The sequence below is a fragment of the Helicoverpa zea genome, chromosome 23, assembly GCF_022581195.2.
Source record: "Helicoverpa zea isolate HzStark_Cry1AcR chromosome 23, ilHelZeax1.1, whole genome shotgun sequence".
NCBI lineage: Eukaryota > Metazoa > Arthropoda > Insecta > Lepidoptera > Noctuidae > Helicoverpa > Helicoverpa zea.
The window spans coordinates 820,866-846,442 of record NC_061474.1 but is presented as its reverse complement, the minus strand read 5'-3'; the positions used below and the strand labels follow the sequence as shown (position 1 = coordinate 846,442).

Genomic DNA, 25,577 nt, shown 5'->3' with positions numbered 1-25,577 from the left:
GAAGCGCAGCGACCCGCTCGGTAGAGAACGCGCGTGGATTCCCGCGACTGCTCGAGAATTCGCTGGAATGCTCGAGAAGTCGCGGGACTGCGCGCGCCTTTTCGAGCCCGCCCGCGATGAATTCACGGGCCGCTCTTCTAGCGCAGTTGACTTTCAACAAAACAAGAGGAAACTTGTGTTTAAGCAGTAACATGGGTGTTTTGGATTTAATCATTATTGCACATATAATTGAAGAGGAAGAAGCCGAAGAGATAATGAGAAAAAAGAAAAGTTTAAAAAGAAAAAACCCACTCGCTCGCGCGCTCGCAACAGCCGCGCGCGGGGAGCGGGCGCGAGGGGCGGGATATTGCCAGCGGCCGCTCGCTACTGCTCGAGCATTCTCGGGAGTTCCCGCGCAGTCGCACGACTCCGTTCATGGAATTCGCGGGAAGTCCCGCGGCGCCGCGGGCATCCGCGCGACTCGTTCGAGTTTCTCATGCGAAAATATACATTATAGTAATGGGAATAAAGTAAAAATTCAAATGACACTCAAACCGCGCTTCGCTTCGCTGCCCTTCGCCGCGCTTTTGATGTGAATTGAGCCTAAGAGTCTGACACTCCCTCACCGCTGCTAACCCACAGCGGGAGGGGTCATTTGATGATTTTTGACGTCGGTAAAAAAAAAAGCTTTAAGTAGTGATTAGTTAAAATGATGCTTAGAAGATAACTAGAGATTTTTATAAGTGGCTGATACTGTTTTCTCGAGTTTCGACCTATTTTTACCTACCTAGTGAGAAATACCCGCTGACTTTTAGGTTTTCTTAAGTAGTTTAAAATATAAAAACAAACCATTGTTATTTCAGTAATTTATTGATACTCAAATAACTCTAAACAATAAATACTCAAAAATTAACAGTTTACAAGTATCTTGTCGATTATCTACTACAGTTTAAATTTGGTTTCAAAAAATATGAAATAAATGCAAGGCAGGAATGCTTACATAAAAAGTATATAAATATATAATTGTGCTTCGAAGGACACTTTTCACTTAAATCTATATATATTAGGGATAAATAAAAACAACTTTGTTATTGCAAAAAATATTAAACGGTACATGAACAGAAATAATATTTATTTTGCGGGGATTCGTATCATCATGAATATTGCTTGTCTTAAGATGACCAAAAAACGTAATAATTAATTGATTTTTCAGTGGAAAAATCATAAAAAATTGCTATTCGTAGGTGACCCACAAAATAAAAAGTATTTCTTTATGACCTTAAAATGCTTTAAATAAATGTACTTCTGGTTATTGAACAATACTGATCTACAATAATTGATAATATACATATGTATGATACGACGTGAAACATCAAATGTACAAACCTACCCCAGACTATCAAATTTTACCAATCAAACATTAGCCTTCCACTATTGTGATAAGGTTGAAAATCTATTGAAGAAATTTGACAGCTTGAGCTAAGTCGATGTTTGTGACGTTAGCGTCGTGGCATATAGCCTATGGTGTTTCACAAACAAAATTATTAAATTTTTACAACATCAAAGGGTTAGAAGCAATATACATATACCATTTCTAAGATAATGTTAAACATTGACATCAAATGCGGCTTAAATACTGACGATATTTAGACAACGATTTTGTTCACTAAGTTGTGTTGAATTTATTGTGATGCACAACATTTCATTTTAACTTTAAGACAGTGAATTAGGGTCAAATAAATAACAGTTGTTAGTTAATGGGTATGATTTAAGCTGTCACCAATTTAATTCATTTTGTGTTTCTTAAATAATAGGGTTTGCCCTCAAAATAGTAGATTTGTCACCAAATGTAGTCACCAAACAATATAAAATCATTTCCACAATAAATTACCGAAAATCATGGAGATATGGGGTCAAGTACCAAATAAATGATTTTGTATGTATTATAATAGGTTTGTCCTAATAGTATTTAAGCAAACTAATTTAAAGAGATCACCAATAAATCATATATTATATCACTAGAAAATTTCATGAAGGTCTAAAAATGTAGGGTGGTCGTCATCATCATTTCAACCAAAAGAGTCTACTACTTAACTGGCCATGTGCCTCCCCCCAAGGGCTTTAGTTTCCACAGGTAGTATAAATATATTTAAATTAAATTTCTAGCTGAATAGTAAATAAAACAATTAATCAAAGTCAAAATAATCAATATATATTGTTAAAAATCTCACTGCCCGCGCCCCGCATCGTATGATCGTACCTACAACCAACCTACAACCCATTCGTTGAGGCCCGAAAGCGCGCCAATTTGTCTCCCTTCCCTTCCTCTTCCCTTTGAACATATTTTTATTAAAATTATAAACTGATGTATTACATTGGTAACGAATACATTATTTTAATAACTGAACGAAATAAAATGTAACTACTGTATTGGTGACAAAATAACAAATAAAAAGGAGTCGCAGTCAGGGATCGATTAATCGATTTATTTGGTGACAGATCTACCATTTTGAGCACCAAGCTATTATTTAAGTAATAAAACTATTATTATAAGAACGAAGTTTATATTCATGTAATGCACTACAATTTTATTGGTAATCCATCTCATATTTTACACATTATATTAACAATAATTTGCTAATTCATACCTGGGAACACTCTTTGTTTATCTGAGAACGAAAATATTTCGTGGCGATAGATCTATTTATTAGGTGATACAACTTGATGACAAATATAAATTTTGGTGACAAAAAATATAGTTCCCTTAGTTAATTTGTGCTATAAAAAATGCAATTTTATTGTAAGTGTTGATAGATATTTTAATGGGCCGTATAAATGTTGACTAGACCTATCCAAGCTACATTAAAACCACCTAGGCAGCATTTTTACCACCTAGGTAGCATTATAACAACCTAGGCCGCATAATAACCACCCAGGCCGCATTATAACCACCTAAACCGCATTAAAACCACCTAAGCCGCATTATAACCACCTAGGCCGCATTATAACCACCTAGGCCGCATTATAACCACCTAGGCCGCATTAAAACCACCTAGGCCGCATTAAAACCACCTAAGCCGCATTATAACCACCTAAGCCGCATTATAACCACCTAGGCCGCATTATAACCACCTAGGCCGCATTATAACCACCTAGGCCGCATTAAAACCACCTAAGCCGCATAATAACCACCTAGGCCGCATAATAACCACTTAGGCCGCATTACAACCCGTCAGTTTAAACGGTCCTATATGGTTAGGCCACAATTCAAGGCTTCATATGCTCTTTATGTTATAGATTTAACCCAATTTACTGTCTTAACAGTCCAAAACCTTACCAATAGCAAGCTATCACCTAGTTATTATTATTATTAATTAAAATAAATTGATAGAAATTGCACTTGTCGCGTGAAATATGCATCTAAAACTAAGAACACGTTCTTGATCGTTGACTTAAGAAAATAGTTAAGTTATAAGCGCTTTTTTAATTGCTGATTGTTATCTGTAAAAGAAAGGATTACAATCCATAAACATAGTTGAGAAAAGGGTAGCTAGATGAAGATTTTATAATGATTAACCACGGCGTCTCTTGTCCATTTGTCCTTGTAGGAAATTAAATTTGGAACAGATGTTTAAAATATTTTTACTTATATAGGATGACTGGTAATAACAGACTGATAAAAGTTTCCCTGCAAAAGTTGTTTGTAATCATGAGTAGAAGAATCACATACTCAAGTATCGCTCACAAATTACCAGTCACCCTACATATGCGTATACCCTTTTTCTATAATAAATAATTTCACATTTTAAAGTTTATTATTTGAAACCTACAAACCTTCACTGACTCTTCTCATCCTTGATCTCCCGGACCTCAACCTTGGGGTTGTTCTTCCAGATGTAGTATGACAGCGAGCTGGCATACCCCAGCCACGCCAAGTAGGGTAGCATGAGCAGCCCAGCCGTGCGGTTCACGGGGAAGAACGACAGTGTGGTCGCCACGGCTGCTCCGGACAGCACTGAGATCTCGATGAAGGCCTGGAAATAATATTTATAGATTACTAGAGACCCGCTCCGGCTTCGCACGGGGTAACAGTATTTCCCCACTATTTAATGTATGTTATTATACATATAAACGTTCCTCTTCAATCACTCTATCTATTGAAAAAAACCGCATCAAAATCCGTTGCGTAGTTTTGAAGATTTAAGCGTACAAAGGGACATAGGGACAGAAAAAGCGACTTTGTTTTGTACTATGTAGTGATAATAAACTTGTAATTCGTGTCCTGTACACAATTTATTTGGGTTAATGTCAATTGTCATATGATGTACACTTTAAAAAAATAATCAAATTGTGAATAACAGTGTGTGTTTCTGAGAAATTGGTTTATCATCGCGTCATCTTTCCAACCATTACCTACACTGGGAAGTTGAAAAGGCCTATGTGATATTTGAGGAAAAAATGCTTAATAGGCCATTGTTAATAAACAATTCTTGGAAACTCAGACAATAGTATTGTTCTATTAATACACATCTGCCTAAAACTATGAATTTGAGTAAAAGTTAAACTGTAACCCCAATATACCTTTTATACTATTTTCTACAAGTACAAAATAGTAATTATAACGTGAATATAGTACAAACCAGTTTAAAGTCCTTCAAGCCGAAGAAGATGGGTGTCCACGCCCAGTTGAGAAGCAACTGACCTCCGTACAGAGTCAGGGGCAACACTGCTTCATCTGAAACCAACAAAATAGGAATTATAGGAAGGGGTATCATCGAGTGAGCTGCAGGTTTAATGACCTAATAAGCAATTGTAAGAGTTATCTCAAATCTGCCTAACAGCCTCTGACATGGAATTGGAAAGACTCCTACTGCTGAGTAGGGTTCAGAAACGCTGGCTTTAAGTGCCCTCCCAGGCACGGGACCATTTCTCTTGCAGAATGCGGTCAGATATGTAAACGTTTCCAAAACCCAAAAAGCGATTTCGACACGAACTAGGAATTGCAAGCCTATTACGATTAAGAAAGATCTGAATATTGGACTTTAGTTAGAAGTACTGTATTGGGATCCTACGAGTTTCTGAATAAGACGTGTAACCATATATTTTTGAAAATTGCGTAGGTATCCCAAAAAATACTGCGACTATACGTAAATTAATCAAATCTGCTTTAATTTGTAACTTTAGGTAAAGTTGTTATCTTTACCAAAGTAAAAAAAATATTGTTCGATTTTTTGTTTATTCTTTTAGTCATCATGACTAAGTAACTGAGAACTGACTTGACACATTTAAGCAAATGATGTAATCTCTCAAAGGTGTGATTTGAAAAACCGTAATGAAGTTCTGATGTAATAATGAGGAAAACTTTATTTATCGCATGATTAACATTTTATAAAGGCTGTAGAAAGAATCATTGAACTATTGAAGACTAAATAACATCTACCTACCAATATTCACTCAATCAATGGCACGAATGCTTTTTCGCAAACTTCATAGCGTCATATTTATTACGAGCTGTTTCATCCAGAAAATGTATAGCCTATGTTACTTGGGAATATTCCAGCATTCCAACGTGAAAGAATTTTTCAAATACAAGATGTTGGTAAATTGATAAATTAAATTTAGTTTTTATTTATCGCATTTTTTTATTCCTATTGGCCTTCTATTTCTGATGCATATAGCTCAAACAAATCTATACATACATACAGAGTAGGTACAGACTGCTTTCACTTCTAACAAGCAAAGTCTTACTCACTTCACCAAGATAATCTTATCAGGTCTCAATAACAGGTGAGATATGCAGAAATAGTTTTATCTTGATTATGTAGTGTTTATATGTATGTTTACACATATATAAAAGACTAGCTTCCGCCAGCGGCTTCGCTCGCGTGGTGTGTTGATAAAAAGTAGTCTATGTGTTAATCAAGGGTATCACCTATCTACATACCAAATTTCAATCAAATCGGTTCAGCCGTTTTTGCGTGATTGAATAACAAACATACATCCATACATTCTCACAAACTTTCACATTTATAATATAAGTAAGATAATCTAGTACCTATATTTTCCTTATTAATTGATTTTGTTACTTTGTACTAAACTTCAGAATTACTATTACCTATCTATAAGATAAAATATAAGTCTAACACTTAACTTTCAATTCAATTTTTCTTGTACCTAATGTGTTATACAGGAAGAATCAAAATGATAATAAAAGTACATATACAAATACTGTTACAAAAGTAAATGGCTACAGTAAATGGGTACAGTAGATTGTGGGATGCCATTATTATTACAGTCAATGGGTACAAAGTTATTACGTTACGGGTAGTCAGAAGCCAGAAAGTCTGACACCAGTCTAACCAAGGGGTATCGGGTTGCCCGGGTAACTGGGTTGAGGAGGTCAGATAGGCAGTCGCTTCTTGTAAGGCACTGGTACTCAGCTGAACCGGTTAGACTGGAAGCCGACCCCAACATAGTTTGGGAAATGGCTCGGAGGAGGAGGAGGGTACAAAGTTATTGCCTTAAACAATCAATGAAAAAGGGAGTAAATACAGGCCATTCCCATTATAGGCTTGAATTTACTGCAGTTTAGTTATAGGTAAGACCTAAAAAACATATAAAACTCACCTTGGAATCCACCAACTTCTTCATAAACTAAATACGAAGCGTAACCCATGCTGCTGTACAAAACAGTCCATGCTGGTCCAAACACCCACTTGGGGGGGTTCCAAGACGGTTTCTTCAGCTCATCGTACCAAGCTTTGTCTTCACCCTTGCGGATTTGACCCGCAAAGTATAAGCCGTTAGCCCATCCGCCAACGTTGGGCAGGATTACGGAACCCATTGCTGACCAGTTCGCCATCATGAAAGTGTGGAATCTGGAATTGGATATCAGAATAATCAATTGATAAATATTTTACCTTGATTATTGTCTATTTTTGTTGTGTTATACCTTAGAAAACAACAGCTGATTAAAGATGAAGGCAAACATCTAGAGTGAACCTGGATTATAAAGTCTGAAATCACCAACCCTCATGGAAAGCAAGCGTGGTGATTAACCCTTAATCCTTCTCTGTGTGAGAGGAGGCCTGTGAGCAGCAGTAAGACGATAAAAAGGGTGATGGTGTTTATGATGAATTGTCTGTTTATTAAATTTTGTATTATGTGATTATTTATGGATTATATTTTTATTAAGTTTTGTTTCAGAAGAACTTGTGATATGTCTGCATGGATTAACAATTCAATCAGTTTCTTTTGTAGTGATTAAGAGATAAGAATAGCTTGGTTTTGCCTTAAACAGAGACTTTGTTTTATTTAATACCTAATATTACCAAATGTTAACTTCTAGATCATTCTATTAATATTTTTAAAGAAAGAAAAATTTTGCTTTAAATTGTATTTTTTTTGTTTGTCATATTTTCATAGGAAAATGGCTGAACAGATCTGAACTATGTTCGGAATAATCATCAACTATACTTGAGGAATAAATTGGAATAGGTTTTATAGTTATCGGCACGGATATTGAGCTCTTGGCGGAAGAGTGGGGATCGCTTTGCGCACTGTACACATAAAGCAATAAACCAATAAATCGCTTCTTCCTATCGCAGGTGAAGATCATGGCTCAATATCCGTGCCGATAACTATATCCATGTGTTTGAAGTAGTTCTGTCAGAACAGTAAGACAAGAAATAGTACATTTACTAAATGTGGAAAATTCTTAAAACCATTATAAACACATATCAGATTTCATATAATTTCCTTTCATTTACAAATAACATTAATTTAGATTTTCTGGCTATAACTCTAGAATTTTCTGTAATTTTAATACCTTCATTTACATAATACATTCAAGTGGCCACTACAGACTTTGCCTACTATTTTATGAATCTTTTGCAATTCCTTATCAAAATACTTTTGCTAAACTTATCATACCTTTCAAAATGTTCGTTTTCCAACAGGCTCATAGTTCCAAAATATTTCGACACACACTTAAGATAGCACACTTATGTGGTAAGCCGGCCGGAATGTGTTCAAATAAATGATAGTAATTTGCGGCCGGTCCCCAAGTATCGATTAAAGTCCACGATTAGATTACATTATACGTAAATAATACTTACCACCAGTAACACTTCGACTCTTAATTATGTGTGACGTAATTTATGCTATTATCAACGATGATTGAGGCAAAATTTTAGTACACAGTTAAGTTATTCGTGAGTGAGACACGGCATACATTACGCAATTTATTTACATTACAAAAACCGGTCGACTTCTTGAAAGGTAAGAAAATTTTGTATTGATAAAAAATACTCACCTAATATTAATTTAAGCTTAAGAAATCTTGTCGATAGTCGTACAAAACTTGTAAATGTGAACTAAGATGAATATAAAATTTCTATTGTGAAATCAGCTTCCCGGAACAAATACTACACAAGCAATTTGTAAAGAATGAAATCTTGTTAGAAATTCAAGGCGTTTTTGCTCTTTTTATTTTTGTAGGATAATAATTGAGTGACGTTATGTCACTGTTATTGTCAGATGACTGCATCGTTCCGTTTTAAGATGAATTACGATCACCTAGATTGATGAAAGTATCTGTTATTCATTGTTTTCTACCATCGTAAATACAGCTGTTATTTAAAAGTTCATTAATGATATTAGTTTTTGTATCTAATTTATGCTTTTGTACATATTTTCTAACAAAATCTGAAAGTTGTAAGACACCATGAACTCGCCATAAACGGAACGCAAATATTATTTTCATCACGTTTCCAACTCCCAGCTCCAATCTAAGCGGAAGCAGACCCACGGGAATTGGTAATATGCCATGAGAATAAATAACCGTAAACTAAATTAATAAACATAACGGATTACCGACCATACAATATAGTCTCTTTACGCTGTAAATGAATAGATACTTGTACCTACATGCTTTGCTTTAACGCTCTCTGTATAGTTAGTAATAGCTACACCCCACCCCTTCCGAATATCGAATTCATTAATTTCGATCAGTCCAAACCAAGTATAAAAATTGCTCCTTACAATCACCATTTGGGCAATGTCTCTATAACATGGAAGAATAACCTATTTACTACCATAGTTACCTTAAAAAATGCTTCATTAACCATGAAATAGTAAACAATGATACTTAAATACTCAAAAGACATTTCCTAATATTCCAGACAAAATGGTGAACTGGGGTATCCTAGGAGCTATTTTGGCGCCCAACATGGGCGGTTGGGTGAGCGCGTTCACAATGAGAGGCCAAGTTAAGAGACCTGACGGTAGGGCCTGGTACCAGACAATTAAGAAACCTACTTGGACCCCACCTGCTTGGGTGTTCGGACCTGCGTGGACGGTGCTGTATTCGGGGATGGGATACGCGTCCTACCTTGTTTATGCTGAGTGTGGTGGTTTTACAGGTAATTAAATAAATCAATTTATTACAAAGGTAGCCACCTGAGACTCTCAATATTAGGTACCTACGTAAAATACCCTGCTCGTAGGCACTTCTTCTGGTGATCGACTGTTGCTGATCTCGGGTTCGATGCTCAGGGGCCCGATTCTCCTAAGTTAAAAATGTCAAAATTTAATAGAAATCGAATCGCAATAGCAGTTTTAACCATATCGGGCATTCTGCTACTAATATAAGACCAATCGTATTCCAACGACATTCGATTGGTTTGCGATTGGTCTGCTATTTTGGTGATTTTGGTCAATACGGTAGTTTGCTCTACAATCATATTGCAATCGTAAATCATTTGCAGACATAATGATCCATTATTCAATAACATAGAAGGATAAATCGTTTATTTCAAAGAAAAAATAGCGGAATGCCACATACGCTTCAATCGTAATCGAGTCGGGATTGGATCGCAGTCGAATGTGAATCGTATGTTGCTTAAGTAAAATTAGGAGAATCGGGCCCCATGCAAACATCGCGATCTGTTTTTAGGTTCTGAGAGCTTAGGGATGATTAATAAAATTACTGCAGTTATAATCCATCAAATAAATAGCAAATGTTTTTCTTTTTCAAAATTAACATTAAAAAAATGTTGTTTGTATTTTTAATGGTTTTATGACGCCTACCAATTTATCTTCTAATGCATTTCCAGATGATGCCATAGTACCGCTAGCGTTGTATGGCGGACAACTCATACTCAACTGGACATGGACGCCTGTGTTCTTCGGCATGCATCGCATTGGACTGGTAATTACACTATTTTTCAAAAGATATGCCCATTTAATAGATATGTCCTTGCTAGCTTGTGGTCGTGATTTCGACTCTCAGTATTGACGTGAGCCTACTCCAAAGGCAGTATTATTTAAATGGACTAAATACATCTCTTATTGGATATCCATTTGTGGTCAGAGTAGAAAAGATCAGACTTTTACACTGACTTACAGTTTGCAGTTATTAACTTTGCGTTTCTGAAGTTAGCGATTTGACGCCTTGCGCATTTATGCACACAGATCTTGTCGAGAAGCTTTCCATGTCCAAACAAAGATGGCTTGTTGATGGATTGATGAAATACCTAACTTAAGAAATACTAAATGGCTAGAACTTTAAAATAAACTTATTTATTGAAACCACATCACTATTCTTACGAAGATCCATGTTATTTCTTTCGAACACTTCTCAAAATACTGAACAACCAATTTATCATCCCCAGGGTCTCCTCCACATGTTTGTCCTGGACGCGGCAGCGGTAGCCTGCACCATCAGTTTCTTCAACGTATCAGCCACGTCAGGCTATCTAATGATACCTTACCTCGCCTGGTTATCATTCGCAACCTGCCTTAATTACTCTATTTGGAAACTTAATAAGCCTGTTAATGAGAAGAAGGTTAATGGCGACTAAGAAGCAAGCAGGGGCTTGATTCTGCTAATTTTATACAAGCGACATACAATTCATATCCAATTGAGATTCAATTACGGATGAAGTATGAAATAAGAGTGACAAAAATACTTAAGTTAAGGCGTAATTTGGTCTTATACCAGTAACAGAATGCCCACTGAGGTTAAAACTGCTATTGAAATTCCATTGATTTAAATTGACAAATTATTAAAGTAGGTAACAGATTCAAGCCCCAGATGATCAACTAAATTGCGCAATAAAAAAATGCGCTAAAAATCATTGCGCAATCTTCAATATTAACTTTTGGTATTGCGCAATTTAATTAATAGTGTAAGCTGCCTCTAAGTGCATTTACAAAGGCCTGATTGCATTACTAAGGAGCTAGCTAGTCGATTAATCGTGGAACGAAACGTATATGATATTTTCATGAATGTAAATAGCGATAATAATCATCTATGATCGAATTTTCTGAAGACGTTTACACTTGTCATTTTCATTTGTCTCTCTAGAGTAGACGTTGTTCATGACAACTTAGTATTTTAAAGCTTGTCAGTAACAAAGATATTTGGCCTTTATTTAGATTTATATAATAAAATAATGATGTTGCGCAATCAGGCCTTGTTACAGTATTAGTTTTTAAGTGAAAGTGAAGAATATATTTTTAATAGACTACACACATAAAATATTAATGTTCGATATAAAGTTTGATTACAAAATGCATGTTATATTTGCATGATAGTTTATAAAAACGAAAAGAACTATAGACCAAAGAAAACAATTGAACTATCATCACGCATTCTGATGTGAAATACTTAAAACCACGGTATTTTTGTGGGGATCGAGCAGTTTCGAAGACAGCCCCACATATACGAACGTACTAACTGATATTACCTCTTTATGCAATTAATGTAGAAGTACAAAAAACTAGTATATATAGAGCAAGTTAATTTTATTTAACAAATATACAGATATTATCATTTCCCGCGTTTTATTTTGTTGAGCTCTCCTTGCTGTATTGACGCGTCCTTGTAAATCTGTTTGACCTTTTCTCTTCTTATGTTGTCACTGGAAAGAGATAAAATAACATTAGCACTTTAATTCTAGATTGGCTGTTTACCGAGGTTCCACCTGCGTCTAGAGGGAACTACTTTCCATACCTGCATAGGCACAAACTGTATCCCATGTCATCTGTCTTTTAGTTCTAAGCTACGTCCACACCAATTTACAGCCAAATCGATTCAGAAGAAGAAGAAGCTCTTGACATTTAAATAAAACTACTTTTACGGATTTTATCGCGTTATATTAATATTATTTAATCCCGACGTTTCGGATCCTTTACAGCATCCATGGTCACGGGCAGACTAAGGTGTTGGTCGTCTTGATATATTAGTTACAAACAGCTACCCTACATTTTGTTGATTATTATTGACAATCCGATTCACGCAAAACGAGCTCACTGTATCCTTAGGTCGAGCAGTTGTAGGCTTGGATTTTGATTTAATAGTTTCTATGATGGGATTCCAAGCAGGTGGTATGCACCAGCCATCTTCTCTATTGAAATTTGGATGTTTTTTAATTTCAATAGCCTCGCGAATCATCCTAGGTAGGAATCGGTTTTCTCTTGCAAGGACTTGTGGTTTGTCAAATCTGATGTAATGCTGGGCCTTGTCTAGTGTGTGTTCACAAACTGCTGACTGTCTACCACCACCATACCACCTAGCAGGTGCATACCACCTGCTTGGAATCCCATCATAGAAACTATTAAATCAAAATCCAAACCTACAACTGCTCGACCTAAGGATACAGTGAGCTCGTTTTGCGTGAATCGGATTGTCAATAATAATCAACAAAATGTAGGGTAGCTGTTTGTAACTAATATATCAAGACGACCAACACCTTAGTCTGCCCGTGACCATGGATGCTGTAAAGGATCCGAAACGTCGGGATTAAATAATATTAATATAACGCGATAAAATCCGTAAAAGTAGTTTTATTTAAATGTCTAATATTCGCGTAAGTGTCAGAAATCAATAAGAAGCTCTTGAGTTATAAATAGCGCAAATAAAACAATTTTACTTTGACTGAAGACTACCTTCTGACTTTGACCTACTATGGACTATCTAAGACTGAATGACGTTTTCAAATCGAAACAGTAATTCCTGAGGCAGAGCATGCCTTATAATGTTAGACGATATTTTCACATATGCTTCATATAGTTTCGAAGCGACTATATAAGACAGTCGTGTTATTTGAATTTAAACTTTATTTATATGAACATAATGTCGATAATAACTTGGACCTTGTGTTTCAGAGCCGCGATAGCTCAAAGACCACCACTTTAAATGTTGCTTAACCATCAATCGACTCGATACTTGATCACGAGCACCACGAAAGTGACGTTAAAACTCACCTGTGTATCTTCTGTCGTATTTTAACAGATCCGATGTAAGACTTGTCGCGTCTGATCTCTCTGAGCGCTCCCTTCATTTCTTTCTTGTACTTAGTCTTCAGACGTTGAGACTCTGCTTGTTCGCGAGATAGTTTTGAACTCTTGCTGCCGGTGAAACTGTGAATAAAATAATAATTAATTAGGTATACTAGATTTACTATTATTTAAACTCTATTAGCCATGAAATATATTTGGACTGATAATCAAGAATCATTGCTTAAAAATTGAGTAACATAAAAAACAATCGAATTGAGAGCCTTTTTTTAACTTGGTATAAAATACAGAAATAGGTTAACTGGTGTCGACACCTAGTCTTTATTTTATAGGTTTTTTTTGTAGGTATCTGGTACCTTTGTCGCATATTTATTGGCAACGCACAAAAAAATAAAAACAAGATATCTGTACTTACACTTCCTGTATATCCGGCTCATACAGCCTCAAAGCTTTCGGTCTCTTTTTCTCTCTGCATAGAGGCGTAAACGTCTTCACCTCTAATCCAGCTTTCATATACTTTACAATCTGATTTACTCTATGCGCTACTTTAATCGGGTACATATCCAAATCAATCCTACCTATTAACCTTAAATGTGGTTCAAATAAATAAACTTGGGCTTCTATATCATTGAAATAGTCGAAAAATTCTTTTAAAATCCCCATACTTGATGATAGAATACGTATTTTGAAATCATCGTTTAATTCTGTTAAAGTCAAATCGCGAGCCGCCATCTTGCTATCAACGTCCATTTTAGAACAATTCTGTTCTAAATTCAAAAGATTTGAATCTTTATGTAATCTAAAAGGCGGGACGACTTGTATTGGATTTAGAATTGAGGTATTCGCGCTTAAATATAATATGCCTCGTAGAAAATTAATAGCTGATGGCACCAATCTCTTAGATAGCATTGTATATTCTAAAATTAATGTAGTAACAAATAAACCTCTTGATAAAGAATATGCGTCGTTAAACCTACAATAAGTTAAGATTTCTGACATGAAAATCAAAGATGGCGTCGTAACTGGATGTCGAAAATCCGACGTCGGATACAATATAGATATTAATTTGAAAAATATCAACGTATCCATATCTGGGACGCGTTTTTGTCTCTTTTTGAAATTACCGTATTTTTCTTTTAATAATTCTACGATATATTTCTTTGTTGACACTTTATTTGTGTGGGCTAAATCGTAGAAATGTGGGGCTAGTCTGTCAAAAATAAGGAAAGATTTGATAACGTCACTTTCTTCTTTTAAATTAGAGAATATATCGTTTATGTACTGTAGCATGTACGCAAAGAGTTTGCTAAGTTTATCTTTGTTATTTTCTGCGAGACTTGGATCGTAGCTTTTTATGAGGCTTTGTAGAGCACTGGATTGTTGAGCCGGCGTTTTACCAGTTAATAGTTCCTGAAAAGATAAAAGGTTCATATTATAAAACCATTACTTACATTAGCAACAGCATACACCTTTCAATGAATATCATTATATAAATTATTCTTATAATCTAAAGATTATACAATTATGCTTGGGCATTCATTTTAAGCAACTTATTTACAAAGGTAAATATGTTTACATACCTTTAATTTATCAGCTTCTCCAGCTTTAAAATCGAAGAATGACCCAATATTCTCCGCGTTCTCCAAAACTTCATCCTCACTCTCAACATCAGATTCCTTTAAATCCTTCAAATCATTCAAGTCTATTTCATTTCCTTCCCCATCTTCCTCACTACCACTTTCTTCACTACTTTCTTCATCTTCTCCAGAATCATCATCATCATCTTTTGAATTTTGAAACAGAATTGTCTTATCATCATCAACTTTCTTTACAGTATTTTCTTGTTTTTTAGTTGCCTTTTCTACTGCTTTTGCTTTATCTTTCGGTTTAATTTTGATTTCTGGTTTTTCATCATCACTAGATTCTTCATCTGAATCAGAGTCACCATGTTTGTTGTTAGATATTAATTTAATTCTTTTATTTGTTGGTTTTTCGTCGTCATCACTATCGTCACTGCCGTCATTAGATTCAGCTTCAGAATCTTTCTCGCTTTGATCATTATTATCATCTTCATCTTCATCACTGGCATCTTTCCCTTCATCATCTTCATCAGAAGTGTCTGATATGCCATCGTCAAATTTCGGTTTTGCGTTTGGAACTGAAATCATTAAATCACTAATACATAAAAGAGTTCTTGTTAACTCCAACTGTCCTGCATTATTAAAAAGTAATTATCTTAAAGAGCAACAAAATAAACATGAATATTCAAAATATTTCTCTATGTTCTACTGTTCTTTACTGTTTCACAAATCACATGATTCCCAAGGGAAATATTTCCCGCGCCTAGCCGAATTATTCAGCTTCATCAAAATCTGTGCAGCTGTTTGTGCGAGAATAACAAATTTTAGCCTTTATAATATTAATGTAATAGAAAATCATGACTAACCTGAAAAATCTTTCAACACATTTTCAGGTACTAACGGCTTTCCATCTTTATCGTAAGCCAACATAAAGTCATGTTCATTGTCCAGCTCGAAATTATCATCCAAGTCTTCTGCAGATCTGTAAATATTCATATAAACCAGAATCACACTTTAGCTAATAATCATTATGATTCTTAACATGCCTCCAAAATGTTTTAAAGTTATACATATATGTAGACTTCGCAGATCTTGTTTTCAAATAATATTGAATTACAATAAGGGAAGACACAAGCATGAAGCATCACGCTGTATCGATATACTATTTACATTAAAATAATAAAAATCTGTAAAAATGTCTGTGTCTGTCGAATTTGTCAGATTAGATGTCTACATGACATGATGATATATTATATGATAGGACAAATCCTAATAAAATATAATGTGCCGAGAGTCCACTGGTCAAATTTAACACTATGTATTACACTTACCTATGTTTAGTAGCAGTCTGCTGAGCTTTGACCACAACCTTCTCCGCATCGCCCATCATTCTCAATTGCCTCTCCTTCTCCAGTTGTTCCAATCGGGCTAATTCTTCCTTCGCTTGCTTTTCATCGTTTTTCAAACCATCTGAAGGCTATAATATAACCACAGGTTAATTAAAGAAATATTGAATGCTAGGTAATCCTTAATAATATTTTTAACGCGAAAGTAACTATCTATAGCGATTTCATTTTGTCCAGTGGTGGACATTTGGAAGTTTAATAATGAAAACCTCAGTTTCTTCGCAATACAGGTTTAATAATCTGAATTCTTGACATTTTACAAAATGAATTATAGATTTTCTGGCGACGCAACCGTGTACAATATAGAAGTGAGTAATATAAAAAGTTTGCGGGTGAACGTAAAACAAAAAATAATTATTTGATAGTATCACATCAAAGTGTAACTTGTTGCTATTAAAAATCACTAGGCGTAGGTATGGCGCAGACATCTTCCCCCCCGTTGAAAGACTCCTTTCAACTACATCAGTCTTCATCCGGTAAAGATGTAGGCAAGGGACAGATCCGAGTGAGAGGTCTCCTGAAGCAACCTCTGGTAGTTTGCACATCTGCGACTCGCGTGACTCCGTCGGGCCCCGGGAACAGGCGGCTGACTCGTCCCATTCGCCAACTGAGTGGTGGGACATTATCCTCATGGAGAAGAACTAAGTCGCCGACCTTTAGGGATGCTGATTTAGTACGCCATTTTGAGCGCTGCTGTAGCTCTGCTACATATTCCCTTTGCCAGCGCTGCCAAAAATGTTGATGTATTTGTTCAAGCTTCATGTAGCGTTGAAGGTTGTTCTGGTTCTCGTGCTCGAGCGATGGACCAGGCAATGCATTTAAGGCACGCCCTATCAGAAAGTGACCGGGAGTTAGGAAATGGTAATCGTTAGGGGAAGGGGAGAGTGGGCATAAAGGTCTACTGTTGAGTACAGCTTCCACTTGTGTGAAAAGAGTACATATCTCCTCAAATGTTAAATGATTGTTTCCCATAACGCGTTTTAAGTGGTATTTCGCGGATTTAACGCCAGCCTCCCAGATGCCGCCGAAATGTGGAGCATACGTGGGAGAGAACACAAACTTCACACCTTCATTGGTAGCAAAATCAACTACAGGCTCATGATTGGTTTTAAGAAAATTGCCTATTTCCTTAGCAGCTGCAACAAAGTTGCGGCCGTTATCGCAAAATATCTCCGCTGGCTTGCCCCGTCGCGATATAAATCTGCGTAATGTCATAATAAAAGCGTCTTTGGACAAATCACTGACGGCTTCCAGGTGCACACATTTATAGCGAAAACATACAAACAAACATAAATAGGTTTTAGTTAATCGTGCACCTCGACCCTTTCTATTTAGCGTGAGGAACGGACCAGCGAAGTCAACGCCAACAGTACGAAATGGAAAATCAGGTGTGATGCGCTGTGCAGGTAAGTTTCCCATCATGGGAGTTAATGTTTTACCTTGAATACGTCTACATCTGACACAGGCATGTACTGTGCGGCGGGCCAAGTGCCTACCGTTTATAGGCCACACAGTTTCTCTTACACAGGCCAGCAACAGTTGAGGCCCGGCATGCATGTTCCGTAAGTGTTCATGTTTGAAATATAATTTGGTGAGTGGATGAGAGGCGTGTAAAAGTATGTGATGTTTTTTAGTATAATTATAATTTGATAATTCTATTCTACCACCGACTCTCATCACCTTGTCATCATCCAAAAAGGGTGAAAGTGACAAGAGAGATGATTTGCTACTTAAATTTTTATTTTTTAACAAAATATTGTACTCTACAGCAAATGAAGTTTGCTGAGCAATTTTACATAGGCTAGTAAAGGATGATTCTAATTCAGTAACACTAAATTTACCAAATAATTTATCTTTAGGATTTTTATGTCTAATATTATGTATAAATCTATTTACATACGCAAATATGCGTCTTAATTTTAAAAACGATGAAAATTTATCTATTTTTAGAATTTCTGTTACAGGTTCCTGGACAACAGCGGAAGTGGATTTCATCTCAGGTAAGTCTGTTTCATTTATTAATTTATTTAAATAGGGCCAATCAGATTCAGGCTGTATTAGAAATTTTGGACCTGACCACCACAAATTAAGATTGGTAATTTGATCTGGACTTACGCCTCTTGAGATCAGGTCAGCTGGATTCTGATCAGTCGGCACATAACGCCACGACGAACTATCGGTAAGTTCATTAATCTCGGCAACCCTATTTGCTACAAATGTTTTTAGCTTTGCAGAATTACCATTCAACCAGCTGAGGACAACGCTTGAATCGCACCAATAAATGATACGATCAACCTCACATCGTAGAGAACTGGTAACTGTCTTGCACAATTTTGCAGCCAACAGAGCAGCACAAAGCTCCAGACGCGGTATTGTCGTCGGCTTCAACGGCGCCACCTTAGACTTAGCACACAGTAAGTTAACCTTTACATCACCAGCTAAGTTGTGTGACCGCAGGTACACACATGCACCGTAAGCGACTTGGGAAGCATCACTAAAGGTATGTATTTCTATATAACTAGGAGCTTCGCATAGCGTTAATCGCGGGATCTGTAGATCTGATAAAAAACTTAAATTGTTAATAAACTTGTTCCAGGATTCCAAAATATCAGAGCTAACCGGTTCATCCCAGCCCTTTTTATTGAGCCATAAGGACTGAAGTAACATTTTAGGTATAATCACGCATGGACTGAGAATACCGAGAGGATCAAAAATCTTGAATGATGTAGACAGTATAGATCGCTTGGTAACTACATCACCTTTGTTGGGAATTACAATTGATATTTGAAGAGTATCGGTTTTAGGATTCCAATTTAATCCTAAAGTATTAGTGGATCCGCTTAAACTAACCTTGTCATTTTGATCAATGACCGATGATGACAAAATACTTGGTAAATTCGACCTGAATTTACGTAGTTTAAACCCTGCAGATTTTAGAGTGTCCGACACCTTGCGCTGAATGTATAACAGCTCGGACTCACAGTTGGATCCAGTGACCAAATCATCGACATAATGATCGTGTTTAATAATATTACCTATAAATTGATCATCGCAATCCTCTGCCAATACTGACAAACACTTGGTGCTTAAATATGTAGCACTTGCGAGACCATAAGTGACGGTTTTTAGACGTAAAGTTTTGATAGGATTTGACTCATCACTTCTCCAAAGTATTAATTGTAAATTACGATCCTTTTCATCTAGTTCAACCATCCTAAAGAATTTTTCAATATCGGCTGTCAAAATGTATTTGTACTGACGAGCTCGAATCAAAATAGAAAAGATTGAGTCTTGAACATTGGGACCGACCATCTGTAGGTCGTTCAGAGAGAAACCTGAGGAAGTTCGTGCCGATCCATCAAAGACAACACGTGTCTTTGTCGTTTCACTGTTTTGTTTAAACACTGCATGATGGCAAAGATAATAGGATGGAACGGGATTTATAATCGGACATTCCTCTAAATGGCCTAGCTCTAAATATTCTTGAATGAAATTTGAATATTGTAACTTTAATTCTGGATTCTTACGGAAACGTTTTTCTAAATACAATAATCGTTTCTTGGCCATTGCGTAAGAATCTCCTAAACAATCTGGACTATCAATTAGAGGCAGCCTAACACAAAATCTGCCAGATTCTAAACGGTAAGTATTACGATAAAAGTGGTCTTCACAAGCCTGCTCAATTTTACTAAAATATTGCTTATCTGGAACTTGCTCCAGTTCCCAAAACTTTGTTAATTGAGAATTAATATCGGAATTATTGCATTCGTCACTATCACTGATTGAAACATGACACGGAATACTCTTTGGTAACGAACGATTCCTTAAACTTGGAAAAATAGGGCCGGCGACTAGCCAACCTAGCTTTGAGCTACGTAGCTTGGGCATGTTATGACCTAATGCTAGCTGATCACATCCTAATAGGTCCCAAAATAGGTCCGCACCTATCAAGATGTCTATTGCCGAAGGCTGATTAAAATTGGGATCAGCTAACTGTATGTCTCGTGGGATATTAAGTTGACTAATATCTATAGATTGTTTAGGAATAGCACCTGTTAACTGGTTCAACACATAAAATGATTGTACAACACTGTAGTCGTTGCTAAATGAATTTAATCGGGCAATGCAACTTTTATTTACATGTTCCGCTAAGTTGTTGCCTATACCAATAACGTTTATAGTATTTATAGTACATACCTGTAATGATAACTTGTTCATGAGTGACTGGCTAATAAATGAGGACTGACTTCCACAGTCTAATAAAGCACGCACTCGAAATTGCTTGTTTGTTTGAGGATTGATAACGTTTACCATGGCTGTTGACAAAAGAATATGATTTTCTACGAAATTATCACTAATCGAATTATTAACTGATATTTCACTTGAACCGCGATCTGTGTTAGTGCTATTGCTGCTGACTGTACTAGTATTACCTGTGCTAGCATTGTTAGAATTAGGTAAATGCAAGAGTGAGTTGTGTCTACGCTTGCACTCACGACAGGGACCCAACTTGCAATCACGTGCACGATGTCCAGTTCGTAAACAATTGGAGCATAAGTGCAACTTAAATGCTTCGTCTCGTCGTTCTTGAACACTCTTCGCTAGGAATGTAGGGCAGTCGTAAATCCAGTGGTCACCTTTACAGACAACGCACTGCTTAGTGACAGAGCCGGTGTTCTGAACTGTAGATGAAAACGACTTAGTGCTACGAGAATTATTATTATTATTTTGGCGTGATTGTGTAGCCTTGGGTGTGTCAGACTTGTTTTGGAACATAGTTGCTAACACATCAGCGCGATCAGTTAGGAACTTATTGAAGTCCTTTAGAGTGGGGAGATCGGACAAACTATTACGGTGTTCTTCCCACTTCATAGCAGTACGATTATCTAACTTAGGTATAAGAATTTTGATAATTATCATATCAAGCAGCTCATCCTGTTTAGCTAAGCTTGATAATGCTCGCAAGTTTTTTGTTACGTGGTCAACTAGAAACCTCAGTGATTTGTCTGATTCACGTTTGTGTTGTTGCTGTGTCGATTCAAAATATAACAATGAATTGAGGTGTTGATTTATAAGCTGGCGCTTGTTATCGTAACGATCGCACAAAAGCTGCCATGCGGTTTCATAATTAGTTTCGCAAATCTCTAAATTAGAAATAATTCGCGCAGCTTCATTTTCGAGATACGATACCAAATAATGGAACTTATGAATAGGCTTGATACGCTCATTGTTATGAATAAGCGACAAATAGGTATCTCGGAACTCAAGCCAGCGGAAATAAGCGCCATCGAACTTTGCAATTTGTATTTGTGGTAATTTAAAATCAACATGATGACAATGAGTTGACTGATCGTGATGACATTGTGATGAATTGTGCGAATCAGAATAGTGAGAAGTAGTCTTATACTTGTCAAGTTGCTCTTCAGCAATTGCCAGATGTGAGGTGAAGATCTGCTCAATTCCATCACGTTCATCAATCTCAGAGTCCATATTATCGCAATTAATAACCTCAATCTGAGCCTGTAGTTCATCGAATTTGCTAGACATAGCTCGTATTTTATCAATATTAATTTCTAACTCTTTAATTTGGGTTTTTGATAATTTTAAAGAGCATACTACATCTAAATACTTTTTAAATTTCGTTAAACGACCTTTGACCGAGCTACGTTTAGCAAATAGCTCCTTCAATTGTTTTGCATTACTGTCTTTATCTTCGCTTAAAGACATTTTGTTTATTAATTAATAGTATGTAACAACAACAAACGACAAACTAGTACTTAAGAAAGTATTATAGGTGATTGAGTAATCTAAACAGTAACACACTAATGCAAAACGAAGGAATAAAGTTATATGTTCAACTCTTATCTGATACTCCCTCGGCGACACCTGGGGCCCGAACGCAGCCACGCGGCAGCAGCGCGGTAACAGCGCGGCAGCAGCGCGGCGGCGGCTCGGCGCGGCGCGTGGCGAAGCGCAGACGCTTCGTCACCCGAACGCGGCTAGCGGTAGTCAACGTCGGGCGGCGCCGAATTCCCTGGAATAGTCGGCCAAAATATTTGAAATAATGTGAACTAGAATAATGACACGCACTATTGGGAGGGTGGCTAAGTTTAGGCCTTCAGATTACCTAGCAGAATGAAAATATCGGGAATGTAATTACTAATAGGTGTTTAGATACTCAAGTATTATTTATTTATGAACTTATTTTCATGAAATTACTGTTATTTTAATGAATTTATGATTTTACAAATGATTACGTAGGTAGTTGACAATAAATTATGGATTTTAATTGTACTATTTTAGGAGATTTACTGATTGTTTACTTGAAATAAGCCTTAAAATTGCTAGATATTTTGTTAAACTAATGAAATACACAAGTGGAGTGTACCAAACAGCGACCTTTTCGATAGGAAAAATGGGTTCAGGTATTAGGGTAAATCGTAGGAATGGCACTTAACTGATAGGCGAGACGGCTGCTTCTGGCTGCACTGGTCCTCGCTGGTGGCTGTGGTACTGATAGGTACACGAGCTGCTCGCAGATGTTGACGAAATTCTCGGACTGACGTGGCAGGCTGACGGTGAACCTCGACGGAGTAGAAGCTAAGGCTGGGCGCGGCGAGTTCTTCTGACCGACCTGGCTGGCTTAGTTGTCTTCTATTATAGTGTTCTTGCGTCTGTAGTCCTCCACGATGAATCTTTGGTAGATTTCCTTTTAGTGAGAATTCCTTTGTCTTCGTAGTCGATCCGAATTTTTGCAAATCCGTCCTGTCACGGTCGCCATTTAATGTCCAGTGGTGGACATTTGGAAGTTTAATAATGAAAACCTCAGTTTCTTCGCAATACAGGTTTAATAATCTGAATTCTTGACATTTTACAAAATGAATTATAGATTTTCTGGCGACGCAACCGTGTACAATATAGAAGTGAGTAATATAAAAAGTTTGCGGGTGAACGTAAAACAAAAAATAATTATTTGATAGTATCACATCAAAGTGTAACTTGTTGCTATTAAAAATCACTAGGCGTAGGTATGGCGCAGACACATTTCCTTAATACTGAACTGATTTAAATGAAAGTTACACAGAAAGTCTAAGAGAAGATTTTAGAGAAGATTTTTCAGGGAAAGAACATAGGCTACATTTATCCTTACTAATTTATATTAAGGGAGGTAGTTTTCTACGGTAGGCAGTGGCACACGCGTGCGTGAATAAACGTATTTATTTTTCATTTCATTTCCTCAGCGCAAAGAACGGCCCGTTCTTTTATTTCACAGGAAGCTAGTCAGAAAATTATCCTAGATGGAAAAATGATTTTACTATGAGAACATGTAGTGATTTTACATGGTTACATATACTACTTACAGTGCCTCTTTTCTCAAATTTCAGCTCCCTCATCATTTTATCGTAATCCATACTCTTCTTCTCCGCTTGACTCAACAACTTCTCAATTGCCGACTCCTTCTCTTCCGTTCTCATTTTCTTAAACACAACTGGTTGGAGATCTTTCCATTCCGTGTCCAGTTTCTCTGTCAAATCTAGCGTTTGTTCTTTTTCTTTCTGTTTCTCTGCTTTTCTTTTCTTTGATTCAGCTATGAGCTGCTCTATTAAGTCCTTGTGTGATTTGGCTCCATCCTTTGAGTCTGTTTTGGTTAGCATTCCACCACCAAAATGGCCTTCTGCTACAAAATCATCTGGAGATTGAAAGAAAAAGTTAGAAAATTGTGTAACATAAAAATTGGCAAAAGTTCAATAGAAGTAAACATTCTGTTTCTTGCCCAGTCTTCTCCATAGGAAACTGGTTATTGAGTAATGTTTTTTGTTTATGTACAACAATATAACAATTGATAAAAGTAATTTAAACAAAGTAATCATGAGTTTCTTCCCCGTTCTTCTCTATAGGAAGCTAGTTTTAAAACACAAAATTTAAATCAAAATCCTTTCTATATTTACTTTATGAGGAGAAAACAACAGAGATTAGAAAAGATAATGAGGTCATCTCTCACCTCCAAGTCCACCGAACTTCCTGCCGTCTTCATCCTCTTCATCATCAGATCTGGGATCATCAAATTTTTCTATCTGCTCCAGTGTCTGGCCTCTGGAAGGAAATAGATAATGTACTTTAGTTGGTATACTTCATTTTGAATTACAAATATATTTAAAATTAGAAGTTTTTTGTCAAATCTGTTTATATTTTAATCACAATTTTATTATAAGGATCATGTAAGTTTTTTGACTAAACTATAGCTATATAAATAACTATGAGTATATAAATACCTAAATACTAATACAAGAAATGGTTGAAAACTCATAAATGATCTGCGTTATATAGCAAATGGCTGCACAAGCCAAGCCCTGTTTTTTTTTTAATATTGATAAGTAGATCACAGCTGCAGCCCAAACAATAAATAGTACAAATAGTCTTGGAACCTCTGGAACAAGTTCCAATATTGATGGACACATATTATTAAATGATATTATAAAATTTGTCGAATAAAAAAGCATATAATAAGAACAAACCTGTGCGTCAGAACCTCATCATCAGCTAAATTGTAGATATTCTTCTTGTTGTGTTGTTTAGCTCTCTCAGCCGCAAACCTGGCCACCATGCGGTCCTCAGCCGACAACTGAGTGTTCTTCTCTCCGATACGACGGTCAATAAACGCGTTTGTTTTATGCATCAATTTCATTTCTGTTCCTAATGTCTCTTTTCTCTGTAAGAACAAAAGTAATTTATGTTAAATGAAAGTCAGTGTAGTTTTCTTCGCTTTGTAGTTCTTTAGGGTACTTTTAGGATAGTTATTTCACACATTGTTAGCGTAATTAGAGAATAAATTACAGAAATACGCGCTGGAAAAATACGTGTTGAATTTAAAGCGATTCAAAACATAGGGAGGTCAATTTTAAGCAATAGTTACCTTCTGTATAGCTTTAGCTCGAGAAACACCAGGCAATCCCCTGTCATGCTTCGATTTTTTGCCCAAAACCTTCAATTTCTCTCTGTTAATGTGAACTTCGAATGGATTCATCTTTTTCTTGTTAATTTCTGTCTTCCTTTTGTTGTGAACTTTGTCAGCGAGGCCAGAGTTTCTCTTATTTTTTACTTTCGCCATTTTTAGATACCACAATTATATACTTTATTAAATTAAGAAAATAAATCTCGCTGTGATCCACTGAAATTAAAGGTGCGTTTCTAGGTTAGAATTCTGACATTGACATAAAAACACGCGTGGTTTTGACGTTTCAAATTGCTACGTTCCTTTTCTTGGAAAAATGGCACCTTCCCAACTTAAAAACACAAAACTGTGTTAGTG

General features: G+C 36.3%; 4 protein-coding genes across 9 annotated transcripts; 1 reads left to right on the top strand and 3 right to left on the bottom strand.

Moving 5' to 3' along the window:
• Positions 1–2,966: 2,966 nt before the first annotated feature.
• LOC124642111 (translocator protein-like) lies at positions 2,967–8,452 on the bottom strand. 4 transcript variants are annotated; one of them, XM_047180421.1, is made up of 5 exons: positions 8,294–8,452; positions 6,607–6,857; positions 4,620–4,714; positions 3,814–4,013; positions 2,967–3,480 (listed from the first exon to the last, which is right to left on the bottom strand). In XM_047180421.1, exons 2-4 carry the CDS (start codon positions 6,842–6,844, stop codon positions 3,816–3,818), a joined length of 531 nt encoding a protein of 176 aa, XP_047036377.1. In that variant the 5' UTR covers positions 6,845–6,857; positions 8,294–8,452; the 3' UTR covers positions 2,967–3,480; positions 3,814–3,815. The 4 variants fall into 4 exon arrangements, with proteins under 4 accessions (XP_047036377.1, XP_047036376.1, XP_047036378.1 ...); XM_047180420.1 differs by having other exon boundaries at positions 6,607–6,864; positions 8,296–8,436; XM_047180422.1 differs by lacking the exon at positions 8,294–8,452 and adding an exon at positions 8,097–8,234.
• On the top strand, positions 8,121–11,816 carry LOC124642112 (translocator protein-like). Of its 3 annotated transcripts, none has more exons than XM_047180423.1 (4): positions 8,121–8,259; positions 9,162–9,401; positions 10,095–10,189; positions 10,653–11,816. In XM_047180423.1, exons 2-4 carry the CDS (start codon positions 9,167–9,169, stop codon positions 10,839–10,841), a joined length of 519 nt encoding a protein of 172 aa, XP_047036379.1. In that variant the 5' UTR covers positions 8,121–8,259; positions 9,162–9,166; the 3' UTR covers positions 10,842–11,816. The 3 variants fall into 3 exon arrangements, with proteins under 3 accessions (XP_047036379.1, XP_047036380.1, XP_047036382.1); XM_047180424.1 differs by lacking the exon at positions 8,121–8,259 and adding an exon at positions 8,724–8,796; XM_047180426.1 differs by lacking the exon at positions 8,121–8,259 and adding an exon at positions 8,861–8,881.
• Positions 11,771–25,533, bottom strand: LOC124642109 (nucleolar protein 14 homolog). The gene is made up of 10 exons (XM_047180417.1): positions 25,182–25,533; positions 24,784–24,977; positions 24,270–24,361; positions 23,629–23,957; positions 16,193–16,338; positions 15,728–15,843; positions 14,862–15,439; positions 13,697–14,691; positions 13,249–13,404; positions 11,771–11,903 (listed from the first exon to the last, which is right to left on the bottom strand). The coding sequence occupies exons 1-10, from the start codon at positions 25,374–25,376 to the stop codon at positions 11,813–11,815; spliced, it is 2,892 nt and encodes a 963-aa protein (XP_047036373.1). The 5' UTR covers positions 25,377–25,533; the 3' UTR covers positions 11,771–11,812.
• On the bottom strand, positions 16,519–17,880 carry LOC124642110. Its single transcript, XM_047180418.1, has one exon. It carries the CDS (start codon positions 17,822–17,824, stop codon positions 16,730–16,732), a length of 1,095 nt encoding a protein of 364 aa, XP_047036374.1. The 5' UTR covers positions 17,825–17,880; the 3' UTR covers positions 16,519–16,729.
• Positions 25,534–25,577: the final 44 nt, after the last annotated feature.